Source organism: Clupea harengus, chromosome 2 (genome assembly GCF_900700415.2).
Source record: "Clupea harengus chromosome 2, Ch_v2.0.2, whole genome shotgun sequence".
Classification (NCBI taxonomy): Eukaryota; Metazoa; Chordata; class Actinopteri; order Clupeiformes; family Clupeidae; genus Clupea; species Clupea harengus.
Window position 1 is genome coordinate 19,001,443 of NC_045153.1, and position 18,923 is coordinate 19,020,365.

The 18,923-nt window shown below is 44.5% G+C and overlaps 1 protein-coding gene across 3 annotated transcripts in view; it reads right to left on the reverse strand.

Annotated features, from left to right (window-relative positions):
- rab3gap1 (RAB3 GTPase activating protein subunit 1) overlaps nt 1–18,923 on the reverse strand; it is a 30,957-nt gene that overhangs the window by 8,552 nt on the left and 3,482 nt on the right. For all 3 annotated transcript variants that reach the window (XM_012826573.3, XM_012826574.3, XM_031585556.2), the window contains exons 5-19: nt 18,595–18,673; nt 18,216–18,335; nt 15,270–15,435; nt 14,465–14,564; nt 14,180–14,261; nt 13,738–13,806; nt 12,215–12,288; nt 11,849–11,941; nt 11,209–11,378; nt 10,845–10,955; nt 9,364–9,536; nt 8,736–8,790; nt 7,720–8,082; nt 3,708–3,845; nt 863–1,093 (exon numbers count right to left, since the gene is read on the reverse strand). In XM_012826573.3, coding sequence (XP_012682027.1) covers nt 863–1,093; nt 3,708–3,845; nt 7,720–8,082; nt 8,736–8,790; nt 9,364–9,536; nt 10,845–10,955; nt 11,209–11,378; nt 11,849–11,941; nt 12,215–12,288; nt 13,738–13,806; nt 14,180–14,261; nt 14,465–14,564; nt 15,270–15,435; nt 18,216–18,335; nt 18,595–18,673 — 2,024 coding nt within the window. The remainder of the gene's footprint in view (nt 1–862; nt 1,094–3,707; nt 3,846–7,719; nt 8,083–8,735; nt 8,791–9,363; nt 9,537–10,844; nt 10,956–11,208; nt 11,379–11,848; nt 11,942–12,214; nt 12,289–13,737; nt 13,807–14,179; nt 14,262–14,464; nt 14,565–15,269; nt 15,436–18,215; nt 18,336–18,594; nt 18,674–18,923) is intronic.

Genomic DNA, 18,923 nt, shown 5'->3' on the forward strand with positions numbered 1-18,923 from the left:
GAGCGCTTCAGTCATCTCCGAGGACAACTCACAGAGCTCGGAAAAAAAGGGAAAAAAAAGGAAAAAAGGGAGGGAGGGAGAAGAAAATTTAAATCAGCGAATTAATTCAGACTAAATCCTGCACCTGGAGTTCCCCCAGCTGAGCCCAGGAGGACGCTGAAGGACGGCGGAGACGACGACCTTCAAGCTGGGCAAGGTTCCCCCGAACTCTCCCCAAGCCCCGTGCGGAGCGGACCCCTAACAGGGACACATTATGTTCTAACCCAGTTTCTCCAACATGCGTCCACCTGATTGGATCTCATTCCTGCAAAGCTTGGTGACCGCTACCTGCATTACGTCTCTGCCATCACGAGTGGCAGCACATTTCCCTTTTCCCTTTCACTTTCTTTTTTTAGCGCTAGATATGCAGACATGTCCTTTGCTAAATTTGTTTTGAAAGCGTTCAACAGGGTGTCTAAAAGTGACACTCCTGAGACGCTGCTGCTTATTCCTCCCTCTGCTGCAGTTTTTCAGGGTGAAATGATGAGGCAATGTGGTGCAAGGCTTCCAACGGGGATCTGAAAGCGCTCAAATGAACAGGGAGATGCTGAGAGCTAATGTTTGGGTTTGTCCTAAACTGAGTGCAAGCCTCAAGGACAGGCAGCTGTGAACCTTAGCATTACAAGGATAGAAAACCAGAAAAATCTTTTAGAGTTACTAATCTCGAATCTCTAAGGGACAGAAATGGATTTAAGCAACGTTGGCAACTTCTTGGAGAGATCATGTTTTCATGGTATTTGAAAACCCCAACACATATACATAGAAACCTACAACATTCCTTCTAAAATATGTATATAGAGTTATGATAGGCAACATCCCAAACCTTCTCTGCCTCCTTCGTGTCATCAAAGAGGCGTCGTTGCCTGCGTGCAGGTGTGGCCTTGGCGGTCTCCCAGGCCTCCACCCACATGTTGCCCGGGATCTTCATGCGGGCGCTGAGGTCGCCCTTGACGACCGTCTGCCCGGCCTCGTCCGTCTCCTCCTCCTCCTCCACGTAGTCGCGTGGCGAGTACCACCTCACAAAGTCCTCCAGGCTGCAGCCCGGATTAGCCGCCTGCCAGAGCAGAAGAGGCCCAGAGGTTAAAGGTCGAGGCGGAGTGGGCAGAGGTTAAACGACGGTCTTGCACATAGGCCGGAGGGCAGGAACTGACAGCACCTGGTCGTGCCTATCCCCAGAGGGGGGGTGGATAGTGCCAGGGAATTAATAGAGAATGAATGAGACGAACACAGCAGGGGTTCAGGTATCTGTCTTTTACTGGCGTGCTGGCGACAGCGTATGAATCACCCAAACTGTGAGCAATGAGCTCAGTGAGGGTGTCAGCCACGGCTCTCCAAATGAACTAGCTGCCGATTCCCTGCCTCTCCCCCAACACACACACACGCGCAAACACACACTTCCTTTCTCAGCTCCAAGCGTGACCTTTTCTGTCTGTCTGCCGAAGTCCTGCACACTTTTCCACCTGATAATTACCGGCGTGGAGAAGAACAAGGGATAATGATCTGAAGTTTTACAAAAGTGAGCCGCGCTTTCTCTGATGTGAGGTGCTACTGAGAGGGGAGGCAAACGAAGGAGGAGGGAAGGGGGTGGGGTGGGGTGGGACAGATGCAGGTGTTGAAATCAGGCCTTGCTCGAACACACATTCCCCCTTACCCAAAACACACACACACACACACACACCACCTTTCCGGTGGGAAGGTATTGAGAAAGGCTAGGGAGGGGGGGTGAGTAGACGAGTGCGTGGGGTGGGGGGGTACTGTCATATCTCCAAGCCATACCATTCATCATAACCAAGACTCACTGGCTTCTCTACCCAGAGGGACATGGTAATTAAAGCCAAAATGCCAAATGATGCTTGGCTAAGCACAATTACAGGCCTTCCTCCGTCTAAATATAGAGGCCATTCTCAGCTAAGGGGGCCATTTACTGCAGACTACCGCGCTCCGAGTGCTGCAGTATCACCGAGGAGAAGGAGATGGGGCGACATGCCTGGCGAAACCGGAGCATTTTGTGGGGCAGTCGGAACGAGCTTGCATGGCTCTTCAAAAGAAAAAGAACAGAAGAGAAGAGAAGAGAAGAGAAGAGAAGAGAAGAGGGAAAAAGTAGTCGCACCCTACGAGTTTCAACACACTAGTGGCAGCAGTAAAGGCCATTAGCTAAAATTAGGGGGTGCGGCAAAAAAAAAAAAGTATGTGATTAGCACATAATCCTATAAGGGGTCCTCCTATCTTCTCTGATGTACGAAAAACCCCAAGCACTCACCAACGGCATAACAAAAGCAGATCATTTAGCACCATTAGAAAATGAGAGAGAGGGGAGAAGAAACTGGATAAAGGGCTTCCAAAAATTAATAAGCCTCTAAAAATGAAATGAACCATCACTTCAGTTGCTTGCTGTCGCCTCCCATTCTATACCCATACATCTATTACTTTCTCCCTAACCACCAAATCAATTAGGACGGGTGAATGTGCAGATATTCCGAGGCTTTGAGGCTGAGGCTCTTTCCACCTCAGTGCTAAGAACAAAGAGATTCTTCAGAGTGAGGTCTTAATGACCAAACAAGAAATCTTGAAACTTGGAAATCTTTTCTGGTAACTTAAAAGGGATGTGGTTGCCTTAAATAATTGCCTGAACCATGATGATGAAGAGAATAATTACCATACTAAATATTCTTTTACTTTGTTAGCTCAATCTAAATCCTAGTGTAATTGAATTGACAGTCCAGCTCATTCGGGTCTAATTACACGTAATTAACCTGGACAATCTGCTCTGGATTCACTTATTTTGCCTGTGCAAAATACAGGGGAGCTGGCCTTCAGGGAAGGAGAGAAGAAGAAGAAAAAAAATGTTTTAATATCAGTCTTCCTTTCAAAATAAGTACTCAGTGATATGCTTACACAGACTTTCTGGCTGCACCTGTTTCGGGGATGCAACTGGGCCACTGGTTGAATCACCCACAGAATGGCCACATTCCTAAAATAACCTGGTGATGATGGTGTAGATAAATAAATTGTGTTGACTCTATGACTAGTTTTTTTCCAAAGGGTAGCATACTGATTTTTTTTAAATCCTATAAACACTCTTATACCACTCTTACACTGAGCTAGACAAAACTAGGTAATCATTTCCCTCCGTCGACATACTTAAGCAACATGCATAAAAAGCCAAAATACTTCGCTGATCACTCTGAATACTAAACCAGACCCAGTTCCCTACCCCCTAATCCTTTATGTGCCAAACCAATTAATGCAACGGCCCTGCATCATTCTTCAGTGATCCAATCAAAACCTCAGACAGGCCATCAGTGTCACCTTGTGTACAGTGCCCCCTCAACTATAGCGCTGCACAGAGAAAACTTGATTACTTTGTTGAAATGTAGCATAGCGCCACTGACCTCAAAAGACTGGAGCAAAACAGTGCTGGGCCTTAAATGATCCATTTCCTAGCTCAATACTCTACTTATTACCTTCTTAAAACAGCAACTAATGAATGGGTCACTCTGTCCTGATTCTATGTGCATGCGTAAGTATTTCTATGCACTATTTTCTAATAGTTTATGCTTGAGCAATTGTCCATAGAGGTTGATACATGTAATTGACATTTTTTCATTTTAATGCTATACTTGGTGCTCTAGAGACGTTGAGGACGGGGCGTTTGGAGGGTCCCTCACCTTGAAGGACTCCATGTCTGAGAGCAGGCAAGCACTCTGCATGCGGGCGCGCAGGTGAGCTCCCTCTGCAGACGTGCCCAGTTTGGCCAAGACCTCTGACTGCTCCTCCAGGGTGTCTTCAGTCATGGGTGCTGGCTCCTGGAGAAGGGTTGGTAGAGAGAGAGAGAGAGAGAGAGAGAGAGAGAGAGAGAGAGAGAGAGAGAGGGTCAGGGGAGATAGATAAAGACAGAGAGAGGGGAAGGAAGACAAAAAACGATTTACTTTGAGCTTAGAGTGACTGTAAATGCAGACAGATGTCTGGTTGGTGAAGGAAAGTGAAATAGAAGTTGGGGCTGGTACACGCATATCATCCCGCCGGTTATACGAAGGGCCTTCCTGTTCATTTAGCCCAATTCCAGAGGAGTCTGAGTGTGTGGCTTCTCCACCACCCCCTGCCACCTAAACAGCCAAACATCCCTCTTTTCCTATTAATGAACACAGACGACTCCAGGCCGTACTCACTGACATCATTCTCTCTACCACAAAGTGTCTGCCGCTTAATGACTGTTCGGAGGACTTGAGATAGAAAATGATGCTCAAATGTATATTTGGAAAGTGATTTTTTGTAGTTGTCTTGCACCACTCCATATATGGGAACTAAAATGTCATATTTTGACTGTGACATTCCATCATGACAACCATTTATCTCCCAGTGCTGTGGTCATATTAAAGTATAACAGCAATAATATAACTGCCAGAAAGGATTAGCTGGGATAAAACAATCTTTTTTTTTTCTCATCTTAGGACTTTGTTCTATACAAGTGTTACAGTGCTTTTTAAGCAAGAAGTCTTATATTCAGTCCAGTGGCTGAGAAGAAGATTATCCTGATGTTTCTGCAAGGCTGTGCAGCATCCCCTGTGGATGGTAACAGCTGGTGGTAGACAGGTAAACCTCACGAAAGAAAGTGTGTGGCACAGACTGTACCCTCCTTTGACAGTGAACAATAACTGCTAGGTGTGTGCGTCAGGGAAACGAGGCTCTACTTTCATGCCATTTCCAGAACTTTCTCTCCCCCCATGCACTGAAATCCTGACACTGTGTTATATAATTTAAAGCAGCTATCTCCTGACATAGAAATAAATAAGTGCATGTAAAAATCACCGCCAAGTCAACGGACCCTTTCACAAAACTCTTAAGGGGGTTGGGTGTTGGGGGAGTATAAATAGGCCAGACAAGCCTGGAGAAACACCACCTCATCAGGAGATTAATTAAAAGCCGAGAAAGTGAGACTCCGGAGCCGGCCGCCTCATTAGACACGAAGAGGCGACAACGTGCATCTAAAACACCCACATCACCGCGCCATAACACTTGTGTCACACCCACACGCACAGACACGTACGCACACACAGGCACGCACAAACAACACATAAACACACACGCACACTCACACACCCACACTCACATGCAGCTACACCATTTCCAGTTGAGATATTTCAGGACTACAGATGCAGACAGACCTTTGACAGGTCCCCCAACTGAAACCAATGACAATCAGACTACAAGCAGCAGTGAAGAGAATGGAGGAGAGGCTGAGAGATGTTCACAGCACCAAACAGCTAAATAGAGAGAGAGAGAGAAAATGAATTAACTGAATTGATCTGATTACTTTTAATGAAGATCTCAGAAACATTGGAATTCAGATCCCTGTAGGCTGCAGGTGACCCCCTATTTGTCCACTATGTGTGATCGCTATCAGTGTAAACACCAATTTCCATGAGATCATCTAGTCCTACGTCTGGTATATTAATTAAAATGGGTATTTAAGGCGAAGATAGCAAAAAGCATCTTGAGTATTCAGGACTCAGGTATGTTTCAATGTTTCATATGTCTTCTCTTAGATCTTTGTAACTTTAGATTATTCATTTTAGATTAGTTTGAATGTCTAACTGAATTAGTAACTTGCACCTGACAAATAAATTGTGATGCTCCATGGTTGCCTCTAATGAAATTATTAACAAGAGAAGTATTACTCTGTAACTGTGTTGCCACAACGCTTGACTAGGATTAGTTTCAAACCAAAAACAATTGATGCAAGTCTTGAGCTGCCTGGCTAATCAGCTGGGTTGGACACGCTGCAGCAGAACTGTTACATTGTATTATACAGCGGTGGATCGCTGTCCAGCCTCTGCACTGGACTGAATGGTTATAATGAGCTTGCACAGCAGCTTGGGCACTCAGTCCCTGAGCCAGTTACGTCTCACATGCTGGTAAGCCCTGTGACAGCACTGTAGCCTCTGAGCTATTCTCCAGAACTAGTAACAGGTTGTGTCTGTGGAATATGCCAAAATCTAGAAAACGGCCGTGGCAATATCCTGAGCGACACTATTTTTTGAATAAACCAGTTACTAGGGGGATTCGTCATAACAGATTGGATTGAAGGAATCCAGAAGATATGACCCTCGGTCAGCCTACCAAACAGGAAATAATATAGCGTTAAAAGAACAGGGATTAAGGCAGAGTTCCTAAATTGAGTGGAGTCAGATGAATTAGGTTTACCAAGATAGGGTCCTTTAATAAAATATTGTATTTCAGCAAAGCGCAGAGAGACGAACACCATGAAAACCTTCGCCCACTCCCTTTACTGTCATTGGTCTGGAAAGTGGTTCCTTACAGTATGTTGTATTTTTCTTCTACTGTACGATTGCTGCATTTGTTTATGTTTTCATATAGTGTGTTACATTGTAAAGTTTTTTTCTTATTATAGTACAGTTTTGATGTGTGTGTTCCTGTAAAGGTAATCTATATATCAAAATCGTCTGTGTTTTTGACCGCTTGTGTGTCATCTGAGAGCAAACTTTTATGAACACCAGGGAGAGAGAGAGAGAGAGTGAAAATGATGGACACAAATATAGATGGAGAGGGCAGAAATGCTGATTCTTACTTCACCCCTACTGCCACCCCTGCATGTAGCCACGGTGCTCGTTCTGCCCTTTTGCGCATAGGTAGGAGCGCTGTCCTGAGCATCACCAGGTTTATCGAGCCATGCTTTAATTATGCAGAGGGGTCAGTCGTTAGCCTTCATTAGTCCAAACAACACAAACGACTCCGGTATAATTGATGAGCTTGAGGTGCCCACGTACGCTCACTGGTCGGACAGCCGGGGTGAAAAGGCAGGTGGCTCAGCAGTAGAGGTCCAAACCCCCATGATCGATACCGCTGTCCTTGCGCGCCTGCACGGGGGCTTGTGGATGCTGTTGTGGTGTCATCGGGGCCGACGGTGGTTGTTGTTGTTGTTGTGACAGCATATGATAAACTAGGATTAACTACAGAAACAGTCACTTCGCTCTGAATTTGTTCCACAGCCAGTGAACCTCTAGCACAGGGGCCTCAGAAGGTTAAGGATGGATCAAAGGACATTATTTATGATGAATGAATGCAGAGGCAGGCTTTAAAAAGATGGTGTTCGTACCGCACAAACAAGACCATTCATCTCAACCTGGGCCATGGGCTCATTTGCAGCCTCGTCCCAATACGAATATTCTGTATAGGGCTATAGCTCCAGTGCTTGTCAGCACAGGATCAAACAGTGTATCAATTAAGTAGTGTTAATTGTTGGCGGGGAAAATATGGAGAGCTAGACAGTGCCAAATGAAATTCTTACTTGCATCCAAACTCTGTTGCAGTGATGAACGCAAAGTTGCTAATGATGTGGCCAGACGTTAGACAGTGAGAGACTGGTTGACAGTCTTATTCCTAGTCTTATTAACACATTTTTAAGTGCTGATATATATTACATCTACCTTTGAAGCTGAGCACCAGATATACTGCATTATCCCCAGAAAAACTTTAAGGAAGTCTTGCTACCCTTCTTGGAATAAAGTTTAAGGCAACAGTAAGCAGCAATTTGCAACAGTAGCAATTTTAGCTTGCCATTTTTAGACCTACATTCTTACTCCTGCTTTAAGTTACAGGTTAAGACCAAACATGAAACAAAAGTGGTACGTCCTTGTGAAACGGCGGTGTGCAGAGTACCTGTGTGACTGGGATGTATAAGGGCTCATCGTGGTTGAGCAGGGTGAGTTTCCCGTGGGTCTGGAGCCGGCCCTCTGGCTTGGCCTTGCTGGCGTCCTTGGTTCCTTCAACGGCTGCCTCCTTCAACTCGTCCGTGTCACTCAGGCACTCGAAGAACTCGTCCTCGCTGTCGCTCCACGACTCCCATGACTTGCCGGGTGACACCTCGGTCGCTGCTGCTGCGGGAGATAAGCTGGTGCCCTCGGACATCAGGCGCCCGTTCTCCTGGCCCGACACCTTCCGCTCTCGGACCCCCTCGGGGGAGGCGCTCTTCTGGCGGCTGTCGTCCCGAGCTCTTTTGCGCTCGATGCAGCAGTTCAGCATCTACGAGAAGTGCAGAAGACTGGTCTTTAGATCTTTTCACTTAGAGAGGGGTCAAACAAGCTGTGCTTATACATTCAACTACATAGTAAATGGCAATGCAGGAGAGAGAGAGAGAAAGAGAGAGAGAGCAAACGGGGGAGAGAGAGAAAGGAAGAAAGAAAGAAAGAGAGAAAAGGAGGGAATGAGGGAAGTGTTTTCAGTTACGCACTCCAGTTGATGACCAAACGGCTCGTGAAAGCTGATTGCTGATTGCAGCTAAACACATCTGCATCTCATTACCATACACACACTGTGTCCCTGTCCCTCTCTCTGTTTTTATTAGTCATTTTCATTTTCCTAGAGATGTCGTGTCGGTAAGTAAGTACCAAAACAAACCCAAATGGTGGCCCAAGACACAAACCACATGAGATGGCTTTTTAAATGAAGTTGTGACTCAGGCAGAAGAATGATAAAGAAGCAATACCGGCTGTAATAAAATACCGTTAATTTGGAGGCCAGTCAGTGCGCTCGTTAATCACATTCCCAAGCTCACAACAAATACCAAAGCAAATGGCAAAAGTGCCTACAACCACTAAACTTTAAAAGGTACACTTCCTCATTCCAGTTACCCACAGGACCCAACCCCCTGAGTGTGGTACAAATGCGGCAGTCACCTGCAGCTTCTGATGGAGGAGACAGCACCGGAGGTCTGGAGTGCCACCGGCCAGACTAAAAGAGAGGACGAAAAGGAGACAGCAAACAACTTTAAAGATGATTCTTTTTGGGCTTGTCTCGCCTTTTTTTTTTTACACTTTATTTTAATAGTTTTTTTCACACAGATACAGAAAAACAGAAGCAGAAAAGTAAACAAACAAACAAATTGACAAAAAATAAATAATAATAAAAAAATAACCGAAAAACTTGAACTTGCTGGATTGCATTGATTCTACCGAGTGATCCTGAGACATATACATTTTTCAAACATCGTCCTGTCAAATGTTGTTGTCAAATGTTGTAGTCTTTTATTGACAGGACAGTGAAGATGCAGCAGCGGGTGAGTGGGAAGGGGATACAGCCAAAGGTCGAGGAATGACTTCGGACCTGGGTCCTCGTGGGCACTAGACCCAAATGTGGTGTGGGAAGGCAACAGTACCACTATGCTACGGTTTCCCCCCCGAAGTCAAACAACACCAGGGAACATGGATGGGCTTTCAGTGCTGTGCATGTCTGTTATGTGTACGTCTCTTCGAGGTATTCTGTATAACAAGAGAGGGCTGAGGGTTTAAGAGAGGGCTGTGTTACCCGTAGATGAGGTAATTGTTCTCCCAGCGGTACCGCATCTCCAGCACGAACTCCTGCCACAGGTGGGCCACGGCCCGCACGCCTCCGTGGTAGAAGTTCACCATGCAGGTGCACAAGGCCAGACGATACGTGAGACTGTCTGAGGGCGCCGATTTGAACTGGTTGAATAAGTTCTGAGAGAGGAGAGAGAAATGAGGATCAGGAACTGAAATGGTCGACACAAAGATCTTAAACTGTTAGACACCAGACCATGAAAATGCAAAGTGTAATTACTCAACAACAGCAGAGAATCCCTAACCCTTGCCAAGCAAATGACAAAATGCAAATTGTTGTCAGAACACTTGAGATTCCCAATCAGTAACACCAACTATGGTTCTTGCAAAATTGGTGACACATTAGCTTTAGCATTAGTGACTTGCTTTGTAGTTATTTTTCGCTGTTAGCAGAGGGATAGCAATAGACATATTTTAGAAATAGAATGCATCTTAAGTCTACACAGGGATGACATGTTCATGCTTTTTCTTGAGCAGAATCGAATGTGGGGTCTCTCAAACAGTTACTTTACCATCACGGGCGTTATTTTGACGATTTTCCTAAACCCCATTCATTCTCTCATAGGGAACTCTCATTGCGAAAATACTAATCTGCCGTATACAAAATGACGACAATCACTCCCACACTCAACTACCATGTCACAAACCGGAAAACGTCTGATATGTAATATTAATGGCGAGGTTAAAAAGAAAGATTAATTTCATTTCACGCTCTATAATCATTTAAAGTTCAGGAAAATCTCTGATAAGCAGCCATATATGTTAATATAATCTGTTGAAATGACTTCACGCTCTATAATCTTTGTTTGCCAGCTATGGCAGGTCTACCATTGGTAAAAAAGAGGGATTTAAAAAAAACGACAATAACAAAAAAACAAACAAGGGGCATTGCAACCATTTTAATAAGATCAGGATGGACATGTCAGAGTTGAAATGGTGCCGATATCTCAAAAGTGCTAGGAGCAGAAGTGGCACCAAACAAGAATGGGTGGAATAAAGATAAAACTTAGGTGCAATAGCTTCACAGTGCTGTGCGATTGAGCAATCACACTAATAATCTCACAGTTTTGGTTTAATTAGTCCTACAGAACATGAAGGAACAAGGAAAGGAAAGAACAGGCACAATTACACCACAGCACCTACATGTATTGTTAACTGTCAGATTCCATTATGAAGCTTTCTTGGGAGCTGAATTTTCCTAAGCAATTAGTACTGAAATGTGCCATAACCTCTTTATATTAAACTCCAGCCATGCAACAGCCCATACTGTGGAATATAATGACACTTCAGCTGCACTGCTATTTTAAGAATAAGGGTTCAATGAAGGGTTCTGAAATATCTGCATCTACAATAACAAGAATGATTTTTCATTACTTGAAGCTACAGCTGACAAAGTGAAAGTAAAAGCAAGAAACAGGTTGCACATACGTAGTCTTCAGGCTCCTTCTCCTGCTCGGTTTTCCCATCAGGGTTCCCCTGTTTTGCCTTGGCCGCTGTTGCATCAGTGGGCTTGTCCGTTGCGGCATCTGGGAACAGATACTGGACACACAAACAACTCATATAGGTGTGGGCAAATTATTTCCATCCCTCCTCCACGGCAACAGACATGATGCAGCTTCTAGTTTCTCGTAAAAAACCTCAGCCATCGCCTTCTGGGCCCTCAAAGGAAGTGATGTGCTAGTGATGTAACCCAACATATTCACCACACCTTCACCAGCAGGCTGAGTGCTGTTTCACTGTGTAATCACTTTAACTGCTAACCGTGAGTTGGTGGGTAAACACAAAGTCTCACCAGCAGGATGGAGTTGAGGACGTCGTTGTTGAGGGGCGACTCGTTGACCCGCCTGTGTCTCCGGATGCGCTTGCGAGCGCTGTGCACCATGTTGGAGACGGAGAGCTTGGAAATGGGCACGGCCGTGGGCTCTGTCAGTTTGGACAGCGCGTGGCTGATGTCTGCGTTCTCTGAGATGGAAACGGAGGCACACAGAGATGATGTTTCCAACAAACACAGGCTAAGAGTAATACAAGTCAACAAAGTCAGAGCTTCAAAAGGACCACAAACGTGGCATCATATCCAAACTCTAAACAGAATAGCATTAACCAACAATGATGAAAGAAGACCTGATGATTATTTAAATGATGAAAACAAACAACTAAGGGGCACGACCACGTCCATGTTTATTTTATCATGCCAATTCTCCTTCTCTCATTCTGTCAAATTCTCGCTTGCCTACTGTGTTGCAACCACCTTGCACATCGCTGATATTATTCAGTGGTGGTAATCGTATTAAAATATGCGACATGTTTGGCAGAGAGAATTAAGCTGATGATTCAGTGTGTATTCCAGCCTGTGACTCAGGGGGAGCATCTCGGGGTAGCGTATGTACACGCGTGTGCGTGAGTACGCGGAGCGGGTTGAACTGATGCCTTACCTTTGCCCTCCTCCTCCACAGTGTTCCTGCCCAACAGCTCCTCTGTAGACTCCTTCAGCAGGCACAGCTTAAAGAACTCCAGCAGGAAATCACCTAGCAAACGGGAAAATGGCTCAGTTGCTGAAATTTTCATTTATTAACGTGCAGGGTTTACTTGCACATCTTATCAAACAGGAGACATGATCTACCTATAGTAATACATTATATTTTCTGTGCCTCAAGACTACAATCACCTGCATAATCACCACCACCCCATCACCCTCACTAAATCAAACATCAGCTTTATATCAACATGTCTAGTATTTTCAGCAAACATCTCCCTCTTGATATCTCCCTTGTCATTAAGGTAAGTGTAAGGTTTCTTACCCAGAAGGCACTGGGGGTTGTCTGCCTTGCGTACTCTCACGGACCAATGAGGAGCCTGAAGGGGGTCCAGGTCGCTGAGTAGAAACATGCACAAGACACAAACAATCAACCAGAGGTCAAATCATTCGAACTCCATCTCTTCAGAAAGTCATCAAACTATCATGTTGGCAAATTGAAAAAAAAAACTGTTAAAGGAACGACAAAAATAGTTGTGACCCTACATATCAGCCGGGCTGGAAAAATTGGACATCAAATCGCACTAAATAGCTATCATAGTTTTAATTAAAAGGACCCCTCAGTGCAACTCCCTCCGTCGTCAATACCAATTAATATCCATTTCAACTAGGACTGCAGCCAAAGACAAGAGATAAATAACATGCAGCTGGGATTCAGGACATGATTGCCAGCAGTGGTGCTGCATGTATAAATACTACCACCGTCGGCCCCAACTCGTCTCTCATCTGACCCATTAAAGAGTTTCCTTGAAATTCTCCCTCTACTGGTTTCTCTACTTCAATAGTTAAGAACTGAAAAAGTATGACCAACACTCTTGAAAATAGAAACATTCTCTAGCATCAGCAAGCGTGCTGGGTGCAGATGGGAGGGATAAACTTGTGAAAGAGTACTGATGTGAAGAGAGAGAGAGCGAGAGAGAGAGAGAGACTGAGAGAGAGACTGAGAGAGAGAGAGAGAGAAAAAGACAGAAAACAGCTCACTGAGCCTGGTGTTCACGAGACACAGAAGTGTAAAGTAATTTGCTGTGAATTAATTTTATCTCATGTGTTTTTTTTTTTTTTACACACCTTAACTCTGATGTCAAGTGTTCCAACACTGTTGCTATGTGTTAGTTTTCCAGCAAGGTGTAGCGGGAGAGGCTAATATGATGTACATCAGTATTTCTCAACCGGTGGGTCACGACAAAAAAGTGGGTCGTGGAATTATTCTGAATGGGTGTGTGTGTTCCTTCAGAACTGTATTTGAATAGGACATATGAACAGCAGCTTTTATTTTGAAATGTAACGCTGTTAACATAAATGCCACTTGTGGGCTAGTTGAATCCTTGTGTTAGAATTCATAATTCTGTTAGAAAAGTAAAACATTTAGCTAATTACTATAATCATACTACTGGGTAATGTATTTTCTTGTAATTTGCAATTAGCATGTGACTGAGATTAGCTCTGTTATATGCAACTTTGTGTGTGGGAAAGAAATAAACATGAATGTTTGTATAATGGGCTAATTTGATGGGGAAGATAACGTGAAGTTTAAATCATTAAATTGGTCAAAAGGTGAAGGAAATAGGCTCCAGATAACTGGCTGCAGGGATTCAAGTAGGCCCTATGCTTAGGTTTATATCTTTATGTGTATTTTATAAATTTGGGTTGTAACTTAATGACGGAAATGAATGAATGGTAATAGTGTGCTCCAAGGCCAGACCAGTTGAGAACCACTGATGTAGATCATGAAGTCTGACTCCAACAGAGAGAGATGTGGGAGGCCTTCAGACACATGCATGTACTCACGAATACACATCGTTATCCACCACAATTCCCTCTGTTAAATGTGGCCAAGTGGTTGCAAGGTGGAGCTCACTGAAAAGGACACAAGTAAGAGTTCAACAGTTTAGCTTTTTAAATAAGATGAGTGTAATAGAAGAGACAAAACATTTTAAAGCCCTAAATTAGCCTTTAATTACAGAAAAAGTGTCACTGTTCATTACTATGCATTCTTTATGACAACAACCAATCGGATATCATGGGATAATTTTGCAGTCGGTCTGAGCTGTGAGAGGTGGCCTGACTGATCCTATCATTTCAATCGCAATGTCTGCCAAATGCTTTAACACCTCAACCTTAACAAAGTATATCTAGACACGTCACATGTTAATGCAAAATGTTTACAGGTCCTGAAGAGAGATAATTCTACAGAGTGGAGGGAGGGAGGAAGAAACTGAATAAGTCATACCTGATTGGATCCTCACAGGCCCCAAAAGGCAACTTTCCGAACTCCACTCCACCCACCTCTCCAGAAAGGAGAGCGTCGAAGTCTGCAACAAGAACAGGAGTACGCATATACTTTTACGGCACATTTATACAGCAACAAGAGCAGGAGTACACATACACTTTTACAGCACATTTATACAGCATATCACTACATGACACGAAAACTGCAGGGAGCTACATTGGCATGAATGAGGCGTTTCTCAGCCCAACCCTGTCCCCCATCACTCACTACTCACTCACTACTCACCAGGGGGCTGCTGGGGCCAGGAGTACTGCTGCCAGTCCTGAAGGATGTAGGTGAAGCGTATGCCAATTGTAATGGGTGGCAGTGGCGTCAGAGGGCAACCCTGGAGGGTACAGGAGATTTTTGAAAAGGATGAAAGAGAGAAGAGGACCAACGTAAAACAGTATCTCTTTCTGGCATTCGTTGATGACATGCTGAATGTAATTGACAATCCATTCAGAAAGCCTTGGTGATTACAAGAATAATACTCAACATCCTGCCAGGGTTGAATTAATGTGCACCTTTTGTAGACTGCATTGTTGAAATGACTGAGCTGCATTTGAATGTTAATAATATTCAAGACGAGCTCCGCTCGGTAACCCGGGGAGTCTATTAGCTCCCTTTCAGTGATGCCCTGCAGGTCTAAATGACCCATCTCTTCGAGGAGTCACATTGCCCCCAGCACATTCACGGACCTCTTCTGCATCTTGCCGTCTTCGACAGCTCAGCCGTGTGACAGATGATAGCAGTCTCGGGGCGGTACGGCTTAGCGCAAACCCAGCACGTTTGGCTCACGAGTACAACTATATGAACTGCATATCATTTATCAAGTTGAGCACACCTCTGGCTACAGAGCTTGGTGGAAAGCTGGACTCTTTCTGAGGTGCTAGTTTCAGGCGAATAAAGCAACAGTGATGGATTATTGCTGTGAGTGAAGGTGTACATGTTCATTTTTATCCATGACCTAGGTGGGAGGGAGGTTAGAATATGTCTCCTGCCATTTGTTAAGCTAACATTCATACAGTGTCCAGACCATGACCCGACTTACAATCTTGGATTTGAAGATATCCAGGAGTCCGGCAAGATGGTTGTACTGGCTGGGGACTTTGCGAAGGTGGACCATCTCGAAGTCGGTGCGCACGCCCGAGCCCTGGCACTCGCCAGAGTACATGCGCCGCCATTTGTGCTGGATCTGCACAAACACTGGCACCTGGCTGGAGAGACAAAGGAGGTGAGCCCGGTGAGCAGGTCTACCGGCAGGAGTCTTAAACCTGAGGCAGGTTGTCATCGCAGCAACCTAACCATGAATCGTATGTGTAAAAGGATCATGTCATCGAGAAGTGGTCAAGGCCACTGTAGCTCATGGCGCAAACTGTGAACCTAATGACTGCCGCGGCTTCTGATGGAAGAGTCAAATTGAGGGCTGCGCCACTGTGCTTGTGTAGCTCAACACTGCCACCTGGTGGACTACTTATTAGGCTTACAGCAGCAGCTTTGCAAAAAAATGTGTCAGTGTTGTGCAGACCTTTTTGTCTTCATTACCTATGCACTTTTCTTTAACGGCAATATGTTCCTGGTCTAATATCCACTGCACTTAAAGAGAGCATACAGTGTGTCAACAATCCCGATCATCCTACTGAGGGCTCAATCTCCTGCTGGGTTTAGTAGCAGTATAATTAGAAGCCTAATACAACACAATTAGTAACATAATATCCCCTGAAACAGCTAATTAGGCCCTTCAGGAGCATCTACATATTAGTCAGGTAGGTTTTTTTGAGGTTGCAACTCAGACTCAGGTCACATATCCCATAGAGGGACTGAACTTATAATTAACAATATTAGCATAACAACAACAACAACTCCTTCTAGACTTGCACCAATACGCATTTATAAAAGTATATGATTGCCATGTAACTGTAATATAACTGTAACTAGCTATAACTATTGTATTCAGCATATACAGCTATAACGATTATCTACAGTATTGTCGTGCATTATACCGCATGGAACAGAAACAGTAAATGCCTACAATAAGGAAACAGCCTGCATAGGATACATACACTTTTTTAGTGTCCCTTTTTAGTGTTGTAGTCAGCCTACAAGCATTGTGTTTGTCAGGAAAAATGACATCCTTTGCCTGGATTTTTAGATCAAGGATTGTGTACCCAGTGTGGCTGCACAGATGTTCAGACTAATCCCACCTGCGCTGCCCAAGGACGTCTGCTGACACACAGGGGCACGTTGCCAGGGCGATGCTTTCATCTTCTGCCTTAGGTGCTAAGTGAAATGTCACAACCTACTACTGAAAGCACGTTGCTTTGGCAACAGGCAGGCTCGGCCACAGTGTTTTTACTGACCGAAAAAAACTCTCAAAACCATAGTGAGACAGAGACTGGAACATTGTCTCACTTGTTTCCTTTAAGCACAAATGACAAAATCACGAGCAAGGCTTAGGCTCTCATTGTCACAGACATCAAGCACTGTGCCCCCAACCAGATCTGCCTCCCTCCCCGACAAACTCAACTAGGCCTACTTCTACACTCACTTAGAACAGGGAAATAAAGAGGATATCCTCACAATAAATCTACCATCCGATGAGCAGCCTCTCACACTCTGGATGTTTGCTCCACCCTGAGCAGGGTGAATGCACAGAAGGCAGCTGGCCTTGATGTGATACCTGGCCATGTGTTTAGAGTCTGGGCGGAGCAGCTGGCTGGGGGCTTCATTTCCAATCTGTCTATGGCCCAAGCAGTTGTCCCCACAAGTTTCAAGACTGCCACCCTCGCACTGTCCGTCCTGTCGCACTCACCCCCATCATTGCGAGGTGCTTTGACAGATTGGTTCCTTCATACTTGAAGGCCTGTCTTCCTGCTACATCGGACCCAACAGAAGACGCCATTGGTCAACAGAGGACGGTATCTCCACAGCATTCCACTCTGCCCTGACCCACCTGGAGAGTCAGTCTTTAATATCTGTGTATCGCAACTCTCCAGGGTACATAGTAAGACATAGCATCACTGTAGTACTTACTTTTCCTGCACTTTTCTGTTAATAATACTATATTTTTGCACATCTGGTTAGATGCTGACTGCATTTCATTGGCTTTGTACCAGTACTCTGCACAATAAAATATATGAATATAATTCAACATTTCTCACTGTGCTTAGAAGAACTGCTAAAATGTCCTTCAAAGACACTAAGGAGAATAGTGAAACTCCCCTTGGCCATCAGCTTGTCTAAGTTTCTGGAATGATGCCGGCCTAACTTGTAATGAATGGTTCTGTGACGGGTTTCCAAGAAGCTTCACTAATCTCAGAGCTTGGTTAATCTTTTGTTATTGCTCTGACAGCCAGGTTCATTCACACTAGGCCCAGATCATTTCTTCTGGGATCTTGTTTATCAGTTAACACACCATGTTTCTTTGACACCCTCCTCCTCCTCCTCTTCTAATTAAAAATCCTTAATTTAAGGGATGAAAACATCACAACAGCAATCACAGAGGAGGAATTACATTGAACCATAGCCTGAATGTCAAGTCTGCAATTAACAACCTTTGCCAGGTCGCTTCTTTTCAACAGGCATTTGCTATTTGAAGCCCATTAACACAGGGTTATGATCCACATGAGATCCGGGCTTTCTGATTCTGAGTTACGACTGATAATACAAACACAGCATCCAAAACACTTTCCAATGCATTTCAGAGAGTCTTTAACTAAACAAAATAGTAGGCGGTTCATGCTGGCATGGCAAAAGATAGAAGCTTCTGCATTTGTAAAGTACTTGGTCAAAAAGGATGTTAAATGTGGTTTTGTTCAAACAAGGTCAACCTATGTTGGAGCCTTTTAATGTTGAGAAGTGGCTGCTGGAGTAGATGCTAATATTGTAATGCTACTGGAGCATTTTATTGTCTGCAATCTACATAAAGTGGTAGACTTTACACATGACCCAGCTCTACAGAAAATACCATACACAAAGATCGCATGATGTTGCTTACCAGCCAGTGTTGGCCAAAGCAATGGATACAGAGCTGAGGAGCAGGTTACACTTGGACTCGCTGATAATGGCCTCACAGTTCGCACCGGGAGAGATGACCACAAACTCGCGAATACCATACCTGGATACAAACACAAACAAATCACATTACCTCAACTCCCCATTCATCACCATCAATAGATTCAGGACTCACCTGATGTACTCTGTCTTTGTCCCACACTATAAAAAGACTGTTTGGATATGGACACAGAAATGTCGGATTGCTGATCCAAGTATGAAAAACGTCTGACCCCCACCCCACTCCTATGACCTCTAGAGCAAGTTTACAGGTTTGTATCAGTTCACATTAAGTCAGTTTGGGCTCATTGTGGAGTTCGCACCATCGGACGAGGCAGTGGGCTCTGGGAGGGAAGTCATTGTTCATGCAAAGCAGGTCCTGCATGGCCGCAGGGAATGCATCTGTGAGGAAAACAATGGAGGATAGATCAAGGACCGACCAACAAGTTCAGTACTGTCTGCTGACTGGTATTAGAACTGGACTGAGGAGACCTGAACTGAAGAGAGAACTGAATTGAAATGTGTTGAGTTGAAATGGACTAAGTTGAACTGAACTAACCTGACTGAATTGAAAATGTATTATACTGTCCCAAATTGGGGAATGTTACTTATCTAACACTAAGACTAGCAACCAGTCAGAAGACAGACATGC